Source organism: Danio rerio, chromosome 4 (genome assembly GCF_052040795.2).
Source record: "Danio rerio strain M-AB ecotype USA chromosome 4, GRCz13ab, whole genome shotgun sequence".
Taxonomy (NCBI): Eukaryota; Metazoa; Chordata; class Actinopteri; order Cypriniformes; family Danionidae; genus Danio; species Danio rerio.
The window spans coordinates 48,287,026-48,304,985 of NC_141024.2; the positions used below are offsets into that span (position 1 = coordinate 48,287,026).

Genomic DNA, 17,960 nt, shown 5'->3' on the forward strand with positions numbered 1-17,960 from the left:
ACATTCTACTTCACTTCCGGGGTGTGGTACATTCCTTTTCCGTAGGGAATCTAATTGTAAATTTGTTTCAAGATTTGTAAAAGTGTTTTGCGTCTTGTTAATTTGTTTTCTAAAATGTAAATTTGTTTCGTCCTTGGTAAAATTGTTTTCCCTATGTTATTGTGTCTGATCAGGGCCGGAGTGGGACTCTTTTTCAGCCCTGGAGTTTCAAGCCTTAGACCGGCCCACCTCAGTTCACCACTGACTATGTTAAAATAAGGTAATTTCCAATTCAGTTTCTAATTACACTATCACGTCTTTTTTTGAGAAAACAGCTGTTTTAGAACTTCAAATGTTCAACAACCCTTACAGTATTAAATGTCTTAACAATAAAAATAAAAAAAAAAATATATGTTTTTCAGGCGGGGATCGAACCCGGGTTGGCAGCACCACAACCTAACGTGCTAACCACTGTACCACAACAGCTGTGCATACAGATGTGACCTATCTACTTACATCTATCTTATCTACTTATATTGTTCACGAGACTACGAGAAAATAGATAAAAAGAGCAGAGCTGCGGTAAAATAATGAATAAGAAGGCTGTGGTCAAGTAAATAAATAAATTATTTTTAAAAAGTGTGACTGCTGAGAGCAACAGATTCTGGAGCTAGGAACACCGGCCCTCACGGCCAAAAAACGGACCGGCCCACCGGGAATTCTCCCGGTCCTCCCGATTAGCCAATCCGGGTCTGTGTCTGATGATAGGTAAACATGTTTTTTAAAATGTAAATTTGTCTCGAGCTTTGTATAAGTGTTTCAAACTTTGTAATGTTGTTTTGCACTTCCCGGCCACCGTACTCTTTGGCCTCCATAATCATGACACTGAAGACTAATCATGTGTACAATTCAGGCTTAAACGTGAATAAATAAAATTTTAAAGAACATTTAATAAAAGAACAGTGATTTAAAAAATTTTAGTGAGCACAATAAGCTTATTATAAATTATTCCAAACTTTTAAAGGGGCTGTATATTATAGTATTTACAACTATTTGTTGTACAACATCTTGTTTTTTTTTTTTGTTTTTTTACATGGGTGGAAGCCTTTGTTGAACCCACCTGTTTCTGATGTTTGCTGGGGAGCGATTCTGAATGTCTGGCAACTGTGCAGAGCTAAAAAAAAAAAAAAAAGATCACTGTATTAAGTAGTTTGAGGGGACATGTGGTACATTGTCCAGTGGCTCCCAGTGCTTCAGCATCCCTGTACATGTTGTCGGTGGACCTGGTTTTACTGCTGGTGCTGGTTGTGGCCAAATATAGTGGGAACTATAGTAAAAGTTCAGTGGCATCTGAGGTAACAGGTGGATATTCTATTGATAGAGCAGGTGGAAGAAGTGGCTTTGGTGCTGGTCATCTCATCAAAATTAAACGGAAACTTATTAAAATAGATTATAATCACATTTGATTTTTTTTTAACTTAAAATGACAATCTTTTTGCTAAATTAAAATTATTCAACCCATTCTTTAAACAGGGTTTTGCTTGTCACCCTAAAGAGTTTAAAACAATAATTAATATTATCCCTAAACACATCACAGTATTGATCAGAGGTTTTCTTTCACACTATTCTGTAATGTTCTCTCTTCCATCTTTATTTTTAGAGATCCAAAATGTAATAATAAGTTTTAAATGAATATTCTTATTCAAAGGCTTCATCATAATCAGCTCAGACCTCGTTTATTTTTAAAGATTTTAATTCACAGGAATTAGAAAAATAAGACAAGTTACATTTCTTTTTCAATTCTCCCCAAAATTAAAGAACTTTAGTTTAAATGATTAATGATGTGTATCCATCAAAAGAATTCCTGAGATTAAAAGTTGATAATAAGGAGATCTTGTCAATTTTGTGAAAGTCATATTGAAAACACTGAGCATGTTTTCTATAATTGCATATACTCATGTCTCATGTCAATATCCATGTCCAAACCCTTTTTGCAATAAACAAGTTAAATTTAATGTGACTAAAGAAAATTGTACACAGCATTAAGTAGTTAATAACCATTTATGCTTTGCAAAAAATTCTTCATTCATAAATATATAAATTTATAAATGTTGGTTTTTAAACCTTTTAAAGGGTGACAATGAGATTTATAGACCCATACTAGTTTAAAAAAAAACTACCTTTTTTCAGTTTTATTTTGCCCACATAATATTGCTGTTAGTAATTGTAGTCACACACACACACACATATGTGTGTGTGTGTGTGTGTATATATATATATATATATATATATATATATATATATATATATACATGTATATACATGTGTGAGTGTGTGTGTGACTACTATTACTAACAGCAATGTTAGGTGGGAAACCCAGTATCAGATTACTGAAGCACTTCAGCTATCTGTTCATTCAAATTATATATATATATATATATATATATATATATATATATATATATATATATATATATATATATATATATATATATATATATATAGAATTTGAATAAACAGATAGCTGAAGTGCTTCAGTAATCTGTTGAGTACTGGAATTAGCATGTAGGCTAACAAATCACTCATATTCTCATTCACAATAGAGATACTGGGCTTCCCATACACAGATTTATTTGTAGTAATGTGGGAGTTTTCACATGAACATCTCTTCAAAGGTAACCAGTTGTTTACAGAAAGTTTAATTGTCTTCATGAGGAAAACTTTTTTATTTTCTAAAATCAGTCCATCAAAATAAATGTGTTGTGTTTTGAAACCAAAGTCTTCATTTGTTACCCACAACTCATCAAGATTTGATCAAGTCAAAATCTCATAATCTGACACAAATCTGATCTGTGGTAACTGGCAAATGGCATTGTGTAGTCTGAACAGGGCTTTATGGAGTCTGCATCAGTCTCTCACTGTCACTGCAAGTTCACACCGACCGACTTTTATTCACCAACAAGTTTTGTGAAACTGCAGACAAAAGCCCAAAATTGGAGGCAAATCTGTTTGTTCAAGAGAGTAAAAATCAAACAGTGTGAACGATCAAAAACACAATCTAAGAGTGTAGGACAATTTTCTCTGCATCTCCCCAAACATTTTCTCCTCCCTAATCTTTCTAATTCTCTTTTCAGAGCCGATCATTTGATTGCAGTGTGCAATGTGCACAAATTTGGTTCTCAGTTCATAATAACTTGAAACACATATAGAGTTATTTTGCTTCATTGCAGCCCTGTAGAAACTCTCACAATCTGGTACATCTTCACCCCTCATGATTCTAGCTTTCGTTGTGAAGCTCTTTCCACAATGAGCACATGCAAACGGCTTCTGTCCGGTGTGACTTATCATGTGGTGTTTGAGTGAGCCTGTATGTGGGAAACTTTTACCACACTCTGTGCATGTGTAAGGTTTCTCTCCAGTGTGAATCCTCATGTGGATGGTAAGGTTTTGTTTTTGAGAAAAACCTTTCCTACACTGTGTGCAAATAAAGCTTCTCTCTCCAGTGTGTGTTCTCATGTGGGTTTCAAGATTGCCATTTTGCTTACAACTCTTTCCACACTGAGGGCAAGAGTAGAGCCTCTCCCCAGAGTGAATTCTTCTGTGCACTGCCAAGTTTCCTGTAGAATAGAAGCTTTTTCCACACTGTTGGCATGTGTACGGCCTCTCTCCAGTGTGAATTCTCATGTGCACTGTTAAGTTTCCTGTATTATAGAAGCTTTTTCCACACTGTTTGCAGGTGAAAGGTTTCTTTCTAGTGTGAACATCAAGGTTTGGCTTTTGATAGAAACTCTTTCTACTCTGTTTACAGCTGTAATTACACCTAGACTTGGATTTCCGAGATCTTCCACGTGATAAAGTCTTTTTAGTGAGTGTGGGTTTTTCATCAGTCGTTATTTCTTGTTGTTTCTCTTCCATTTCATTCCATTGATGTGTCTCTTCTTTCAGCACCATCAGGTCTTCAAAAAAGAACAAAAAAGTGAACTTTAGTATAAAGGCTTAAAGTGGCAAGCATGAAATGGATGTTTACCCTAAATATAAAAATGAGCTTACCATTTACTCTCCATCATGTGGTTTTAAACATTTCCTGTCTTCTGGAACACAAAGTAAGCCAGCATTTTTATCACTATTCCTTATTTTGTGAAGGAAAGTAAATGGTGAGGCTATTTTCATTTCTGTGTCAGAAAGTCATACCAACACTGACTCACATAATCAACACATCTCTTGACTTTGGTTTATTCCCCACTGTATTACTACTCTAATTGTGAATCTTTACTGTTCCTGTTTCAGTAGGGTGCTCTTGCTAAAAGGAGCAATGGCAGAGAGAGACTTCCAGTGCAGACTTTGTTCCTAGTGAAGCCCTTCAGCTTTGGCCAAGGAGTCTACATTTGGATGTGAGCGGAAGCATGCAGTATCTCTTCGCAAGTCTGTTTGCTCAAGCAGAGAGGTCATTCTCAAGCATCCTAAAAGGACTGCCTGGCAGCGATGGGATTCGAACCCACGCCCCCGAAAAGACTGGATCCTAAATCCAACGCCTTAGACCACTCGGCCACGCTACCTTACAACGCTGCTTTCCCTGAGCAGTTTCGACACCAACTTGTTTCAAGTAGCGCAACAGCTCTGGGAAATCAGTTCAATTTAGCCATGCCTAGCTGGAGCTCCTCCACAAAGAAAGAGACCTCCTTAATACCAGCTTAGGAAGCACTCCCACCTTCCTGTCAACCACAGTTCTGTCTCTATTTGAGCACACCTCAAGGCATTCCTGTCAACCACAGTTCTGTCTCTATTTGAGCACACCTCAAGGCATTTGAAGACTTCTCCTTACGGCAGCCAGCTGCGATGCATTTAAGCACCTGATTACAAGGTAACTGTTATTTCACAAAAGAGTGAAAGTTACTGATTCCATCACAGCAGACCCCACATTGTTGTTGTTATTATATTCAAATCCAGTTATAGAGTATTACTACTCTAATTGTGAATCTTTACTGTTCCTGTTTCAATAGGGTGCTCTTGCTAAAAGGAGCATTGGCAAAGAGAGACTTCCAGTGCAGACTTTGTTAAGATGCTGCAATCTAATCGTGGGAAAGACACTTGCTCCTGAGCAGATTCGAGCTTGGGGATGTGTTGCTGTCACACCAACGAGTCTGCCGTGAGTTTCAGAGAACACATTATACTGACTAGTTGACGACTTAAATTTACTCTCTCACTTCCAGCCTTCACTGCGAACGCGCACACACTCAAACAGTTTGGCCGTGTTTAAAACCACATCTGGCAGCGGTGGGATTCGAACCCACGCCCCCGAAGAGACTGGAGCCTAAATCCAGCGCCTTAGACCCCTCGGCCACGCTACCATAGATGAATTGCTGCAGTGGTCCCTTTTCTGCCCAATTTTACCGAAGCAGAACAGCAGAGAGGACGCAGAGCTTCCTAGTGAAGCCCTTCAGCTTTGGCCAAGGAGTCTACATTTGGATGTGAGCGGAAGCATGCAGTATCTCTTCGCAAGTCTGTTTGCTCAAGCAGAGAGGTCATTCTCAAGCATCCTAAAAGGACTGCCTGGCAGCGATGGGATGCAAACCCACACCCCCGAAGAGACAGGAGCCTAAATCCAGCACCTTAGACCGCTCGGCCACGCTACCTTACAAAGCTGCTTTCCCTGAGCAGTTTCGACACCAACTTGTTTCAAGTAGCGCAACAGCTCTGGGAAATCAGTTCAATTTAGCCATGCCTAGCTGGAGCTCCTCCACAAAGAAAGAGACCTCCTTAATACCAGCTTAGGAAGCACTCCCACCTTCCTGTCAACCACAGTTCTGTCTCAATTTGAGCACACCTCAAGGCATTTGAAGAATTCTCCTTACGGCAGCCAGCTGCGATGCATTTAAGCACCTGATTACAAGGTAACTGTTATTTCACAAAAGAGTGAAAGTTACTGATTCCATCACAGCAGACCCCACATTGTTGTTGTTATTATATTCAAATCCAGTTATAGAGTATTACTACTCTAATTGTGAATCTTTACTGTTCCTGTTTCAATAGGGTGCTCTTGCTAAAAGGAGCATTGGCAAAGAGAGACTTCCAGTGCAGACTTTGTTAAGATGCTGCAATCTAATCGTGGGAAAGACACTTGCTCCTGAGCAGATTCGAGCTTGGGGATGTGTTGCTGTCACACCAACGAGTCTGCCGTGAGTTTCAGAGAACACATTATACTGACTAGTTGACGACTTAAATTTACTCTCTCACTTCCAGCCTTCACTGCGAACGCGCACACACTCAAACAGTTTGGCCGTGTTTAAAACCACATCTGGCAGTGGTGGGATTCGAACCCACGCCCCCAAAGAGACTTGAGTCTAAATCCAGCGCCTTAGACCCCTCGGCCATGCTACCCTAGATGGATCCATGCAGTGGTCCCTTTTCTGCCCAATTTTACGGAAGCAAAACAGCAGAGAAGACGCAGAGCTTCCTAGTGAAGCCCTTCAACTTTGGCCAAGGAGTCTACATTTGGATGTGAGCGGAAGCATGCAGTATCTCTTCGCAAGTCTGTTTGCTCAAGCAGAGAGGTCATTCTCAAGCATCCTAAAAGGACTGCCTGGCAGCGATGGGATTCGAACCCACGCCCCCGAAGAGACTGGAGCCTAAATCCAGCGCCTTAGACCGCTCGGCCACGCTACCTTACAACGCTGCGTTCCCTGAGCAGTTTCGACACCAACTTGTTTCAAGTAGCGCAACAGCTCTGGGAAATCAGTTCAATTTAGCCATGCCTAGCTGGAGCTCCTCCACAAAGAAAGAGACCTCCTTAATACCAGCTTAGGAAGCACTCCCACCTTCCTGTCAACCACAGTTCTGTCTCTATTTGAGCACACCTCAAGGCATTTGAAGTCTTCTCCTTACGGCAGCCAGCTGCGATGCATTTAAGCACCTGATTACAAGGTAACTGTTATTTCACAAAAGAGTGAAAGTTACTGATTCCATCACAGCAGACCCCACATTGTTGTTGTTATTATATTCAAATCCAGTTATAGAGTATTACTACTCTAATTGTGAATCTTTACTGTTCCTGTTTCAATAGGGTGCTCTTGCTAAAAGGAGCAATGGCAAAGAGAGACTTCCAGTGCAGACTTTGTTAAGATGCTGCAATCTAATCGTGGGAAAGACACTTGCTCCTGAGCAGATTCAAGCTTTTTTTTTTTGTTTTTTTCTTCATTAAAAAATACATCATCAACAATCATGACATTTATACATACAAATATTTAAAAGATAAAATATTTAAAAATCTCCAGGTAAGAAAACTTTAAAACCAGTCCAAGTTTGTACAATATATGGATTATTTTTTGTAATACATTTTTCAAAAATGTCCATCTTTTCATACATTTTGCAATAGTCATATATAACCATTATTTCCTCAGTCACAATCTGTTTATACAACAAAACCAATGGAATTTCTTTTTTCTTTTGTTTCATAATATTTCTTCTTTTCCATATTGTATATCTTGCAAGAGTCAACATATAATTAAGAGCAAATTTATTTTTTGTTTTCCCATTAAAACCAAATAAAAACAGTGTATCCCATTCTTCTAAAATAATGTTTTCATCATACAGAAAATTACATACCACTGTTTTCAACATCTTCATAAAATCACTCAACTTTTTACAATTTAAAAATAGGTGTAACACGCCTTCCTTTTTTTCCAAACACACTTTACACAAATCATCTTGTGATACCCCAATCTTTTTAAAAATTATCTCTGTCATTATGCAGTTGTGTCTTAACATAAAATCAAAGTTTTCCAATGCTGGACTTTTTAAAATTGATCTTACATTTTTCCATATATTTGAAGTATCAAAGTTTTCAAATAACTTTTCCCAAAATTCTCTTGATTTAGGTTTTTTAAACACAGTATTACACAAACATGTATAAAACATCTTGATAGGACAATCATTGATACTAATTTTATCTTCATCCATTTTTAAAAAAACTTTTATTTTTCTATTTTCAGTTTCTTTTTCATTTTCTTCAATAGTTTTGATCCAGTGATCTGGTAATGCTAATCTTAACTTCTTGTATTGATCTTCAATTTTTTCTTTATCATCTACATCTTCTATTTCCTCCAGTGTATCTATTATTGCTTGAGTCGGTAAAAACCCAGGTTTTATTTCATATAAAATGTCTTTTACTTGTCTAAAACCCACTGCATACCAGTTCTCATAAAACATTTGCTTTTTGCTTTTATTGTTCTGATTTAAAAATAGGGGTTGCTGTAAATAAAGTTTTCTCCCTTCAATCTCAGTTTGTATATTATTATAAAAGCATTTCCATGTTCTCAACAACTCTTTATAAAACTCAGGAATATTTTCTATCATGCGGTCTTTAAATGCCATCCATAAGAAATCATCTCCTATTTGTCCACATTTATTAATAAAATAACTCATTATGCTTTTCCATGGAATATTGTCTTCATTTAAAAACTTTTTTAATGTTTTAATTCTCAGGCTTTTCATTCTTATCCATGGATCTATGAGTCCTAGTCCTCCCTCATCCACCTTTCCAATGATAGTGTTATATGCAATTTTAGATGGTTTATCATCCCATAAAAACTTTAAAATCATATTTTTTATTTTCTTATACACCCACGTAGGTAGACTAACAACACTTAAAACATACCACATCTTAGATAGAAAAAGAGAATTTAATACCAGTACTTTTCCTTTTAAAAACAACACTCTCTGTTTCCAAAAACATAATCTTTTTTCCATTTTATTTATAAGTTCATCCCAAATTATTTCTCTAGCTTTAATTTCATCATATCCCAGTGTAATGCCTAAGATATTTATGTAATTTTTTTGTTCTTTATATTCCCAATTTCCTTGTGGAACGTCTACTTTTCCTATCTTCATATATTCAGTTTTTTCTTTATTTACCTTTGCTCCCGATCCTCGACAATATTTATCAAATATTTCCATAGCTTTTCCAACACTTTTAAAATCTTTTAAAAATAGAGTGGTATCATCAGCATACTGGAAAATTTTCTGCTCTGTTCTATTTATTTCTATTTTAAACCCTTTAATTTCCTTTTCTCCATTTATAGCTAAGCCTAATGGTTCAGCAACTAATGTGTATAATAACGCTGATAAAGGACATCCTTGTCTTATAGATCTAGAAATCTCAATGTAGTCGGTTAAAAATCCATTTATTTTAAAACAACTAAAAATATCTGTATAAAAACATTTTATCCACTTAATAAAATTCTCACCAAAGCCAAATTTCTGGATTATGTCAAATAAATAGCTATGCTCAACTCTATCAAAAGCCTTTTCTAGATCTATGCTGAATAAAAATCCTTCATCTTTTTTTTCTTTTATGTACCAGATTAAATCTCTGATGCTTGTTACTGTGTCTGCTATATCTCTTCCTATAACACCATAAGCCTGGTTAGTAGTAATAAGAGTGGGAACTACCTTTTTAAGCCTGTTTGCTTAAATCTTTGCTAATATTTTATAATCTGTATTAAGCATACTTAAAGGTCTATAATTTTGCAAATCATCTTTATCACCTTTATTTTTATAAATTATTTTAATCATTCCTTTCTTCATACTCTCACTCAACTGTCCTTTTTTAAAAATAGCAATAAAAAGATCTTTTAAAATTGGAATTAAAACATCTTTAAAAGTCTTATAAAATTCAGATGACAAACCATCTAAACCAGGGCTTTTCCCATTACTTAATTGTGTTATAGCTTCATTGATCTCATCTTCAGTTATATCACTATCACACAGTTTTTTATCCTCTTCACTTACTTTAACCTTTATTTGATTTAATAAAAAATCCTTATCTTCTTCATAAACTCCTTTTGCTTTAAACAAAGTTCCGTAAAAATCTTTAACGGTTCTTAAAATACTTTCTTTATCTTTGACAGTTTTCTCTTTTGTTGAGAGATTCTTTATCAAATCTGCTTTTTGTCGTGTTTTTTCAAGATCATAAAAGAACTTTGTACTTCTTTCTCCTTCCACTGTATTTTTTATCTTACTTCTTATTCTAGCTCCCAAACATTTTTCCTCTTCTAGTTTTTTCAGTTTCTCTTCTAATATCACTATTCTCCTAATATCCATATTTCCTTCTGTTATCTTTTCCATTTCATTCTCCCATTCCTTGTTTAATTGTCTTTCTTTAGCTCTTTTGGCTTTCTGCATTTTCTTTGAACATTCTATTGAAAATCTTTTGGCCTCTAATTTTACATTGTCCCACCACACACTTATTTCTTCCTCATATAACTCGTCATTTACACTATTAATAATAATGTTTTCCATTTCAATTTTATAAAAATCATTCTTTAAAAGCTCTGTATTAAACACCCATACACCTGGTCCTCTTTCAACTCCACTGAAATCCATCATTACATACAGAAAATCATGGTCACTACAGCTAAAAATCTTGTAAAAAATATTTGAAATAAAAGATTCTAAATTCCTTGTACATAAAACATAGTCTAATCTACTTTGTTTTAAAACTGTATTCACCCACTGCCTTCTTGAGTATTCTCTTTTGGCTCTATTTCTCTCTCTCCATACATCTACATATTTATGTTTTTCAATCATGTGTTTCAGTTCTCTTCTTCCAACATCTGCTCTATACACCATATGATCATCTACATCTATTCTTTCTAAAACAGTATTAAAATCTCCTAAAACAATAACATTAATCCAACCACTCATTAAAACACTTAGATCTTTAAAAAAAGTAACTCTTTCCAGGTCTTCATTTGGAGCATGTATGTTACATATTGTTATTTCTTCATCCTTATTCATAATTTTAATAGTTAAAATCCTTCCATAATTATCTTTAAATAAAACATCAAATGTATATCCTATTCCCCTTCTAATTAGTATTGCCATGCCTTTTTTCTTATTTGGGTCATTATTATACAATATTTCCCCATCCCAACATTTTTTAAAATCTTTAGCAATGTTTTCATTCCATCCAGTCTCTTGTATACATATAACATCACATTTTTCTGTTAAAGCAATTACATTTTCAAACTTCACTTTGGATGACAGCCCTCTTACATTAATTGAAACCAAACATAAGTTGTTCATTAGAAATATAAAAGAAAACAAGCCATCCAAACAAAAGAAAATCCAAATGAAACAATCCATCAATCATTTGTAGTCTTTTTTATGATCTAAAATCTTAGATCAGTTCTGTCAGTTTTTAATTTTGCTTTTGCTTCCTTTCGTAATTTCTGTTTCTTAAGCACTTGCTGAATATTCAATTGTACAGTTTTTCTCCGTCTTCTGTTTATGCTGTCTATTGTTCTGTCTTTAGTCCCAATATTTATTTCTTCATTATCATCATCATTGCTTACCTCTTCCTCAATTCTGCTTTCTGTATTTTCACCTGCTGCTCCATGTTCTTCTTCCATGTCGTGTCCATCGTCTTTCATTAGATGTTGTGCCTCAGTCTCTGCTGTATCTCCTTCATCCTCTTCACTCATGGCCTGCTCCTCTTCTTGTTCATTCAAATCATCCGGTGGTAATTCCTGTACTTTCTCTTCCCGTTCTTCATTGCTTGATTTCTCCATTTGTTTATTTGTTTCCATAACTCCAGTCTCTTCCTCATCCGATTCACATCTGCACCACAATATTGTCTTTTTGCAGCCTTGGCACCGTGGGGCTTTACAGTCCCGCACAAAATGCCCCTGCTCCAGACATTCTCTACACACAAATTGTGGGCAGTCTTTTTTTTTCATGTTCAGCACTTCCACATAATCTGCATGTTTTTATCTGCTGATCATGTATGACTCTAAAATATTTTGGTCCTTCCTCTGTATCAAACTTGACATTGTAAGGAAGAGTCCTGACTTCTTTGGGAAATTTCACCCTGATTAACCTTGTTCCATCAGCCACAGTTGTTCCTGGATGATATCTTCTTCTCAGAGGGAGAATTGGAGAAACTCCCCAGTCCACCAGCTTTTGGATGATTTCACTATCTTGAATATAGTTGGGTAAATTTAAGAAAGAAACCATTCTCTCAGTTGCGCAGAGTTTTGATATTTGACAGAATTGTTGGTTAATCATTAGTCCATCCATTAAGGGATCACAGTCCGTTTCATTTTCCATAGTAAGTTCATAGTCAAAATTTTTCCTCAGTCCAAACAATTTTCCAATTCCAGTCTTATCTTCCACAGCCTTTATAATCATCGTTACAGTGATATTTTCAGGATCTTTCACAGTCATTGTCAAAGTTGTTTCTTTTTTATATTGTCGCTGAAATCTAGCTTGACTTTTCAGTTTGTTTATCATCTCATTTCTATGACTTGATTGTTGGCTGTTTTCCAAGTGTTCAGCATTTGCTTTACCTTTAGTTTGTTGCATTTCTCCACTTCCTTCTCTACTTGTGTCTGATTTAGTTTTCCTCCTTCTTGCCACAACAGTTGCCCATGTGTCATTATCGTCGATGCCGTTGTTTGAATCTCTTGAATTGTTGTTTTCAGGAGTAGCTTTGTCCATGCTGCCATAGTCCATTTTTAGTTCCAGTTCCTTTACCAAAGTGTCCATCCTTTCAAAACGTTTTAACCCCAAACAGATAACACTGTCTGGGGTTTAACTAAAACTAAACAAAATTAATACAATTTAATTTAAGCAAAATCAAGAAAAAAAACAATAAAGCAAATCAAAATGGGAGAGCCTTTCTCTCCCTACTGCCACCTCACACTTCCTTGAAAGCAATGACTCAGTCAAACTCAAGGGGGCGTTGCCAGGGTGGTATGGCCGTAAGCGAAATAGGCCGTCAAGAGTTGGCTATTTAAAACAGGCGCAGCACCAGGGAACGAGCGCAGCTCAGCTGGCATCGACACAGCACCGACAGAGAAACAATGCCCTTAAAGGCGAGAAAAAATAATGGCAGCGAAGCTGTGACACGGGGAAGTCTATCAGCTGCCAAATGAAGGACTTCGAGAAGCTTACAGCACCTGGTATTCCCAGGCGGTCTCCCATCCAAGTACTAACCAGGCCCGACCCTGCTTTACTTCCGAGTTCAGATGAGATCGGGCATTTCCTGGGTGAAAATCAGTCCTTAAAGCTGTATTAATAAATCGCAGTCCAATAAAGGAATTAACTTTTTGGCAAATTCTTACTTTATCCGGTGAAATAAGGATAAATTGAAATATGTGTACTAATTAGGGATGTAACGGTATTGTAAATACCGTCATACCGCAATATTAATTTTTTTCGATATTACCGAACTCGCATGACTCGGTAAAACTATAGGTCTTCTGAGAAAATTTGCTCAGGCGAATGAAGTGAACGGGAGGTAGCGAAAACTACAATTGCCATCAGCCCATGCTTGACCATCATCCCTTGCGGTCTGTTGTCGCTACAGATCCAGTAATGCGGAAATGGAGTGTGCTGCTAGAAGCGGGGATGAAAAGAGCTGGAAAACTCTAAGGCCCCGTTTACACTAATGCGTTTTAGTTTGAAAACGCATAAGTTTTGCTACGGTTACGCCAACCGTCCACACTACGCCGGAGTTCTCGAGCGCCGAAAACAGAGCGTTTCGAAAACGCTGGAGAAGCCGTTTTCATTCTGAAACGCTGCTTTTCCGTCTCAGTGTGGATGATGGAAAACGGAGACATCTGAAAACGGAAGTGGGGCTGCAGACGTTCGCCTCTCTGATTGGGGCTTTTCCTGAATATTAAGTAGCCTAACACACACAGTTCAGTCCTGCATTATCTCCGTGTAAGTTCAGACTTCGCAAGTTTGATCATGGCTGCAGTCTCTTCTTCTCAGTTTGATATGGAAAAGCAGACTATACCGAGGACACGGGTAAATCTTCAAAGGGAACAGTGTACTTTATAACTTCATTCACATCACCCTGTCTTCGTTGTTTCACTTTGTCAACAATAAAATGTAAACATGATTTAAGGAACTGCCTATTTTCATTTTAATATAGCAACTTAGACAGCAGACATGTTGACGCGTCTTGCTGCATATATGAGCGTCATCTTCACTGTGTGGATATTTATAACAAAACGGAGCCGATAACAACTGCCTCCTTTCAATTTCAGTGAAAATACGAAACACACCCTCTCTTTTGCTGAGTATCAGTTTTAAGAATCGATAATGGCCATTTTAAAAGTATAACATACAATAAGTTTATACATTATAGGAAATAAAGGCAAGCAATCAGTCAATATACAGAATGTAGGCTACGTGGTTACATTAATCATTAACTTATCTTTGCGCTCAGCCAAAACACGTTACCTGAGAACAAGTAATAGATTCCAATGACCAAAGTCAGGGAATATGTCGTTAGATAAAGACAACAAGATAAATGAAATATCCCGTTTAATAAATATAGTGAGATTAGATCCAGCGGGAGATGCTTGATGAGAAGTCCGACTAGCAGAGCTCTCATCTGGGTAGATGGGCTGAGTGTGATTAAATGTTGAATGTGATGAGTTTTCAACAATACTAAATTGAAACTTTATTTTTTACATGGTTTAATATTTTTTTGTTATTAAAATTGAAGTTCCTGTTTCAAAGCTTACAGATAGATGGCTAATTTGTATGTCATTGACACTTTTGGCACTTTTTTGGAGTATTTTCATAAGTTTTGTTTTTTCCTGTAAATGATTCAATAAATACCGTACCGTGACATTCATACCGAGGTATTACCGTACCGTGAAATTCTGATACCGTTACATCCCTAGTACTAATATAATGGAATACCTGTCAAATTCACGATTTCTATATCACTCTATGGTCTTCTCACACACACGCGATTGCAAAATGGCGTCAGCGCACTGTAAACGCAATGCAACATGCGGTCTGACTTTAACACACTCTTAAACACACTAACACACTAAATAACAACTATTTTGCAGGTACAACTTGATTTAGTACAACTAAAATCACTTTTAAACTGTTTAGGAATCATAACATACTGTATTTTAATCTTTTTGTTCAAATTTGCTCCTCTATTATTCTGCCAACCGGTCTCGTCTCTGCTCTGTCTCTCTCTCCCAGCAAGTGGGATGTACAAGTGGCTCAAACTCGCTCATTTTGATGCAGGAACCGGCGGACGTGCAACAACTTTAACTATGAGGTTAATACACAACAAAACTTTCCACCCGGAGCTCCTTCATGGGACTCCACACTTGTAAACAATCGCTCGCGCCATTCGCGCGGCTCTCGGTCCCGCCCAGACTCGTCAGCGCTACCAAGCCAACCAATCACAGAGCTTACGCTACGCGTCGTTGTGACGTGTAGTTACATTTTTTGAGAGGTGCACGTCAGTATGTGCCGTAGCATACACCGGCGTTTTACGCAGAAGTATAAATCAGCCTTCAACCACTCGGCCACCTCGTCACATATTTTACTTCTTCTCTGGTAGAGGCCGGACTGTGGCACATATTTATATATGTATGTTTCTGCAACTATTTTCGGTAAGATGACTTTCAGTTTTGCCGTATGAACGACAGAGCAAATGAACGACAAAAATGGGATTCGATGGACTAGGCCACCACGTCATGTATGTACTCACTTTCCTGTTGGGGGCTGGACTACGGCATTTCTGTATATATTGGCTGCTGTTTTCGGTAAAGATGACGTTAAATTTTGCAACAATATCCTTCAAAACGATAAGAGCGTGCGAGTAAAACACCTTCCACGGAAGCACCGGCCGCTTTCAAACGCCAGAGCATTCGAACGACAAAGATGGGATTCGATAGACCCTTCCACCTTGTCATGTATGTACTCACTTTCATGATGGGGGCTGGACTATGGCATATGTTTGTATTTTCAGCTATTTTCGATAAAGTTGGCATAAAATTTTGCAACAACATCCTTCAAAACGCTAATAGAGTGAGAGAACTTATACAGAAACACCATGATCTCTCAAATACCAGAACATATGAGCGACGAGGATGGGATTCGAACCCATGCGTGCAGAGCACAATGGATTAGCAGTCCATCGCCTTAACCACTCGGCCACCTCATCCAGCCTTTCCTTCCTCACTGGTAGAGGCCAGACTGTGGCACATATTTGTATATGTATGTTTCTGCAACTATTTTCGATAAGATGACTTTCAGTTTTGCCATATGAACGACAGATCAAATGAACGACAAAAATGGGATTCGATGAATTCTTCCACCTCGTCATGTATGTACTCACTTTCATGATGGGGGCTGGAATCTGACATTTCTGTATGTATTTGCTGCTATTTTCGGTAAAGATGACGTTAAGTTTTGCAACAACATCCTTCAAAACGCTAAAAGAGTGAGAGTAAAAGTACTTCTACAGAAACACCATGATCTCTCGAATGACAGAACATATGAGCAACGAGGATGGGATTCGAACACACGCATGTAGAGCACAATGGATTAGCAGTCCATCGCCTTAACCATTCAGCCACCTCGTCACGTACTTTCCATCTTCTCTGGTGGAGGCCGGACTGTGGCACATAATTGTAAATGTATGTTTCTGCAACTATTTTCGGTCAGATGACTTTCAGTTTTGCCGTATGAACGACAAAAATGGGATTCGATGGACTCGGCCACCCCGTCATGTATGTACTCACTTTCCTGTTGGGGGCTGGACTACGGCATTTCTGTATATATTGGCTGCTGTTTTCGGTAAAGATGACGTTAAATTTTGCAACAACATCCGTCAAAACGATAAGAGCGTGCGAGTAAAACACCTTCCACGGAAGCACCGGCCTCTTTCAAACGCCAAAGCATTCGAACGACAAGGATGGGATTCGATAGACCCTTCCACCTTGTCATGTATGTACTCACTTTCATGATGGGGGCTGGACTATGGCATATGTTTGTATTTTCAGCTATTTTCGATAAAGTTGACATAAAATTTTGCAACAACATCCTTCAAAACGCTTAAAGAGTGAGAGTACTTCTACAGAAACACTATGATCTCTCGAATGCCAGAACATATGAGCGACGAAGAAGGGATTTGAACCCACGCATGCAGAGCACAATGGATTAGCAGTCCATCGCCTTAACCACTCGGTCAACTGGTCACATACGTTCCATCTCTCTGGTGAAGGCCGGACTGTGGAACATAATTGTAAATGTATGTTTCTGCAACTATTTTCGGTCAGATGACTTTCAGTTTTGCCGTATGAACGACAGAGCAAATGAACGACAAAAATGGGATTCGATGGACTCGGCCACCCCGTCATGTATGTACTCACTTTCCTGTTGGGGGCTGGACTACGGCATTTCTGTATATATTGGCTGCTATTTTCGGTAAAGATGACGTTAAATTTTGCAACAACATCCTTCAAAACGATAAGAGTGTGCGAGTAAAACACCTTCCACGGAAGCACCGGCCTCATTTAAGCGCTAGAGCATTCGAACGACAAGGATGGGATTCGATAGACCCTTCCACTTGTCATGTATGTACTCACTTTCATGATGGGGGCTGGACTATGGCATATGTTTGTATTTTCAGCTATTTTCGATAAAGTTGACATAAAATTTTGCAACAACATCCTTCAAAACGCTTAAAGAGTGAGAGTACTTCTACATAAACACCATGATCTCTCAAATACCAGAACATATGAGTGACGAGGTTGGGATTCGACCCCACGCGTGCAGAGCACAATGGATTAGCAGTGCATCACCTTAACCACTCGGCCACCTCGTCGCGTTCTCTCCTTCTTCTCTGGTGGAGGCCGGACTGTGGCACATAATTGTAAATGTATGTTTCTGCAACTATTTCGGGCAGATGGCTTTCAGTTTTGCCGTATGAACGACAAAAATGGGATTCAATGGACTCGGCCACCCCGTCATGTATGTACTCACTTTCCTGTTGGGGGCTGGACTACGGCATTTCTGTATATATTGGCTGCTGTTTTCGGTAAAGATGACGTTAAATTTTGCAACAACATCCTTCAAAACGATAAGAGCGTGCGAGTAAAACACCTTCCACGGAAGCACCGGCCTCATTTAAGCGCCAGAGCATTCGAACGACAAGG

General features: G+C 37.9%; 2 protein-coding genes, 4 non-coding genes and 1 pseudogene across 6 annotated transcripts in view; all 7 read right to left on the reverse strand.

Moving 5' to 3' along the window:
- The window catches only part of LOC141381647 (uncharacterized), a 751,802-nt gene that overhangs the window by 593,109 nt on the left and 140,733 nt on the right, over nt 1-17,960 (reverse strand). The window lies entirely within an intron of this gene.
- On the reverse strand, nt 2,515-4,077 carry LOC141381682 (uncharacterized). The gene has a single exon (XM_087249349.2). It carries the CDS (start codon nt 3,928-3,930, stop codon nt 3,025-3,027), a length of 906 nt encoding a protein of 301 aa, XP_087105475.1. The 5' UTR covers nt 3,931-4,077; the 3' UTR covers nt 2,515-3,024.
- trnal-uag (transfer RNA leucine (anticodon UAG)) lies at nt 4,454-4,535 on the reverse strand. Its single transcript has one exon. It is a non-coding gene; the product is annotated as a tRNA-Leu (tRNA).
- trnal-uag (transfer RNA leucine (anticodon UAG)) lies at nt 5,246-5,327 on the reverse strand. The gene has a single exon. It is a non-coding gene; the product is annotated as a tRNA-Leu (tRNA).
- trnal-uag (transfer RNA leucine (anticodon UAG)) lies at nt 6,561-6,642 on the reverse strand. Its single transcript has one exon. It is a non-coding gene; the product is annotated as a tRNA-Leu (tRNA).
- On the reverse strand, nt 12,924-13,037 carry LOC137494171 (5S ribosomal RNA; annotated as a pseudogene).
- trnas-gcu (transfer RNA serine (anticodon GCU)) lies at nt 15,883-15,964 on the reverse strand. Its single transcript has one exon. It is a non-coding gene; the product is annotated as a tRNA-Ser (tRNA).

Coding starts and splice junctions, on each gene's coding strand:
- LOC141381682 (XM_087249349.2), bottom strand. CDS start 3,930: ATGGTGCTGAAAGAAGAGACACATCAATGGAATGAAATGGAAGAGAAA.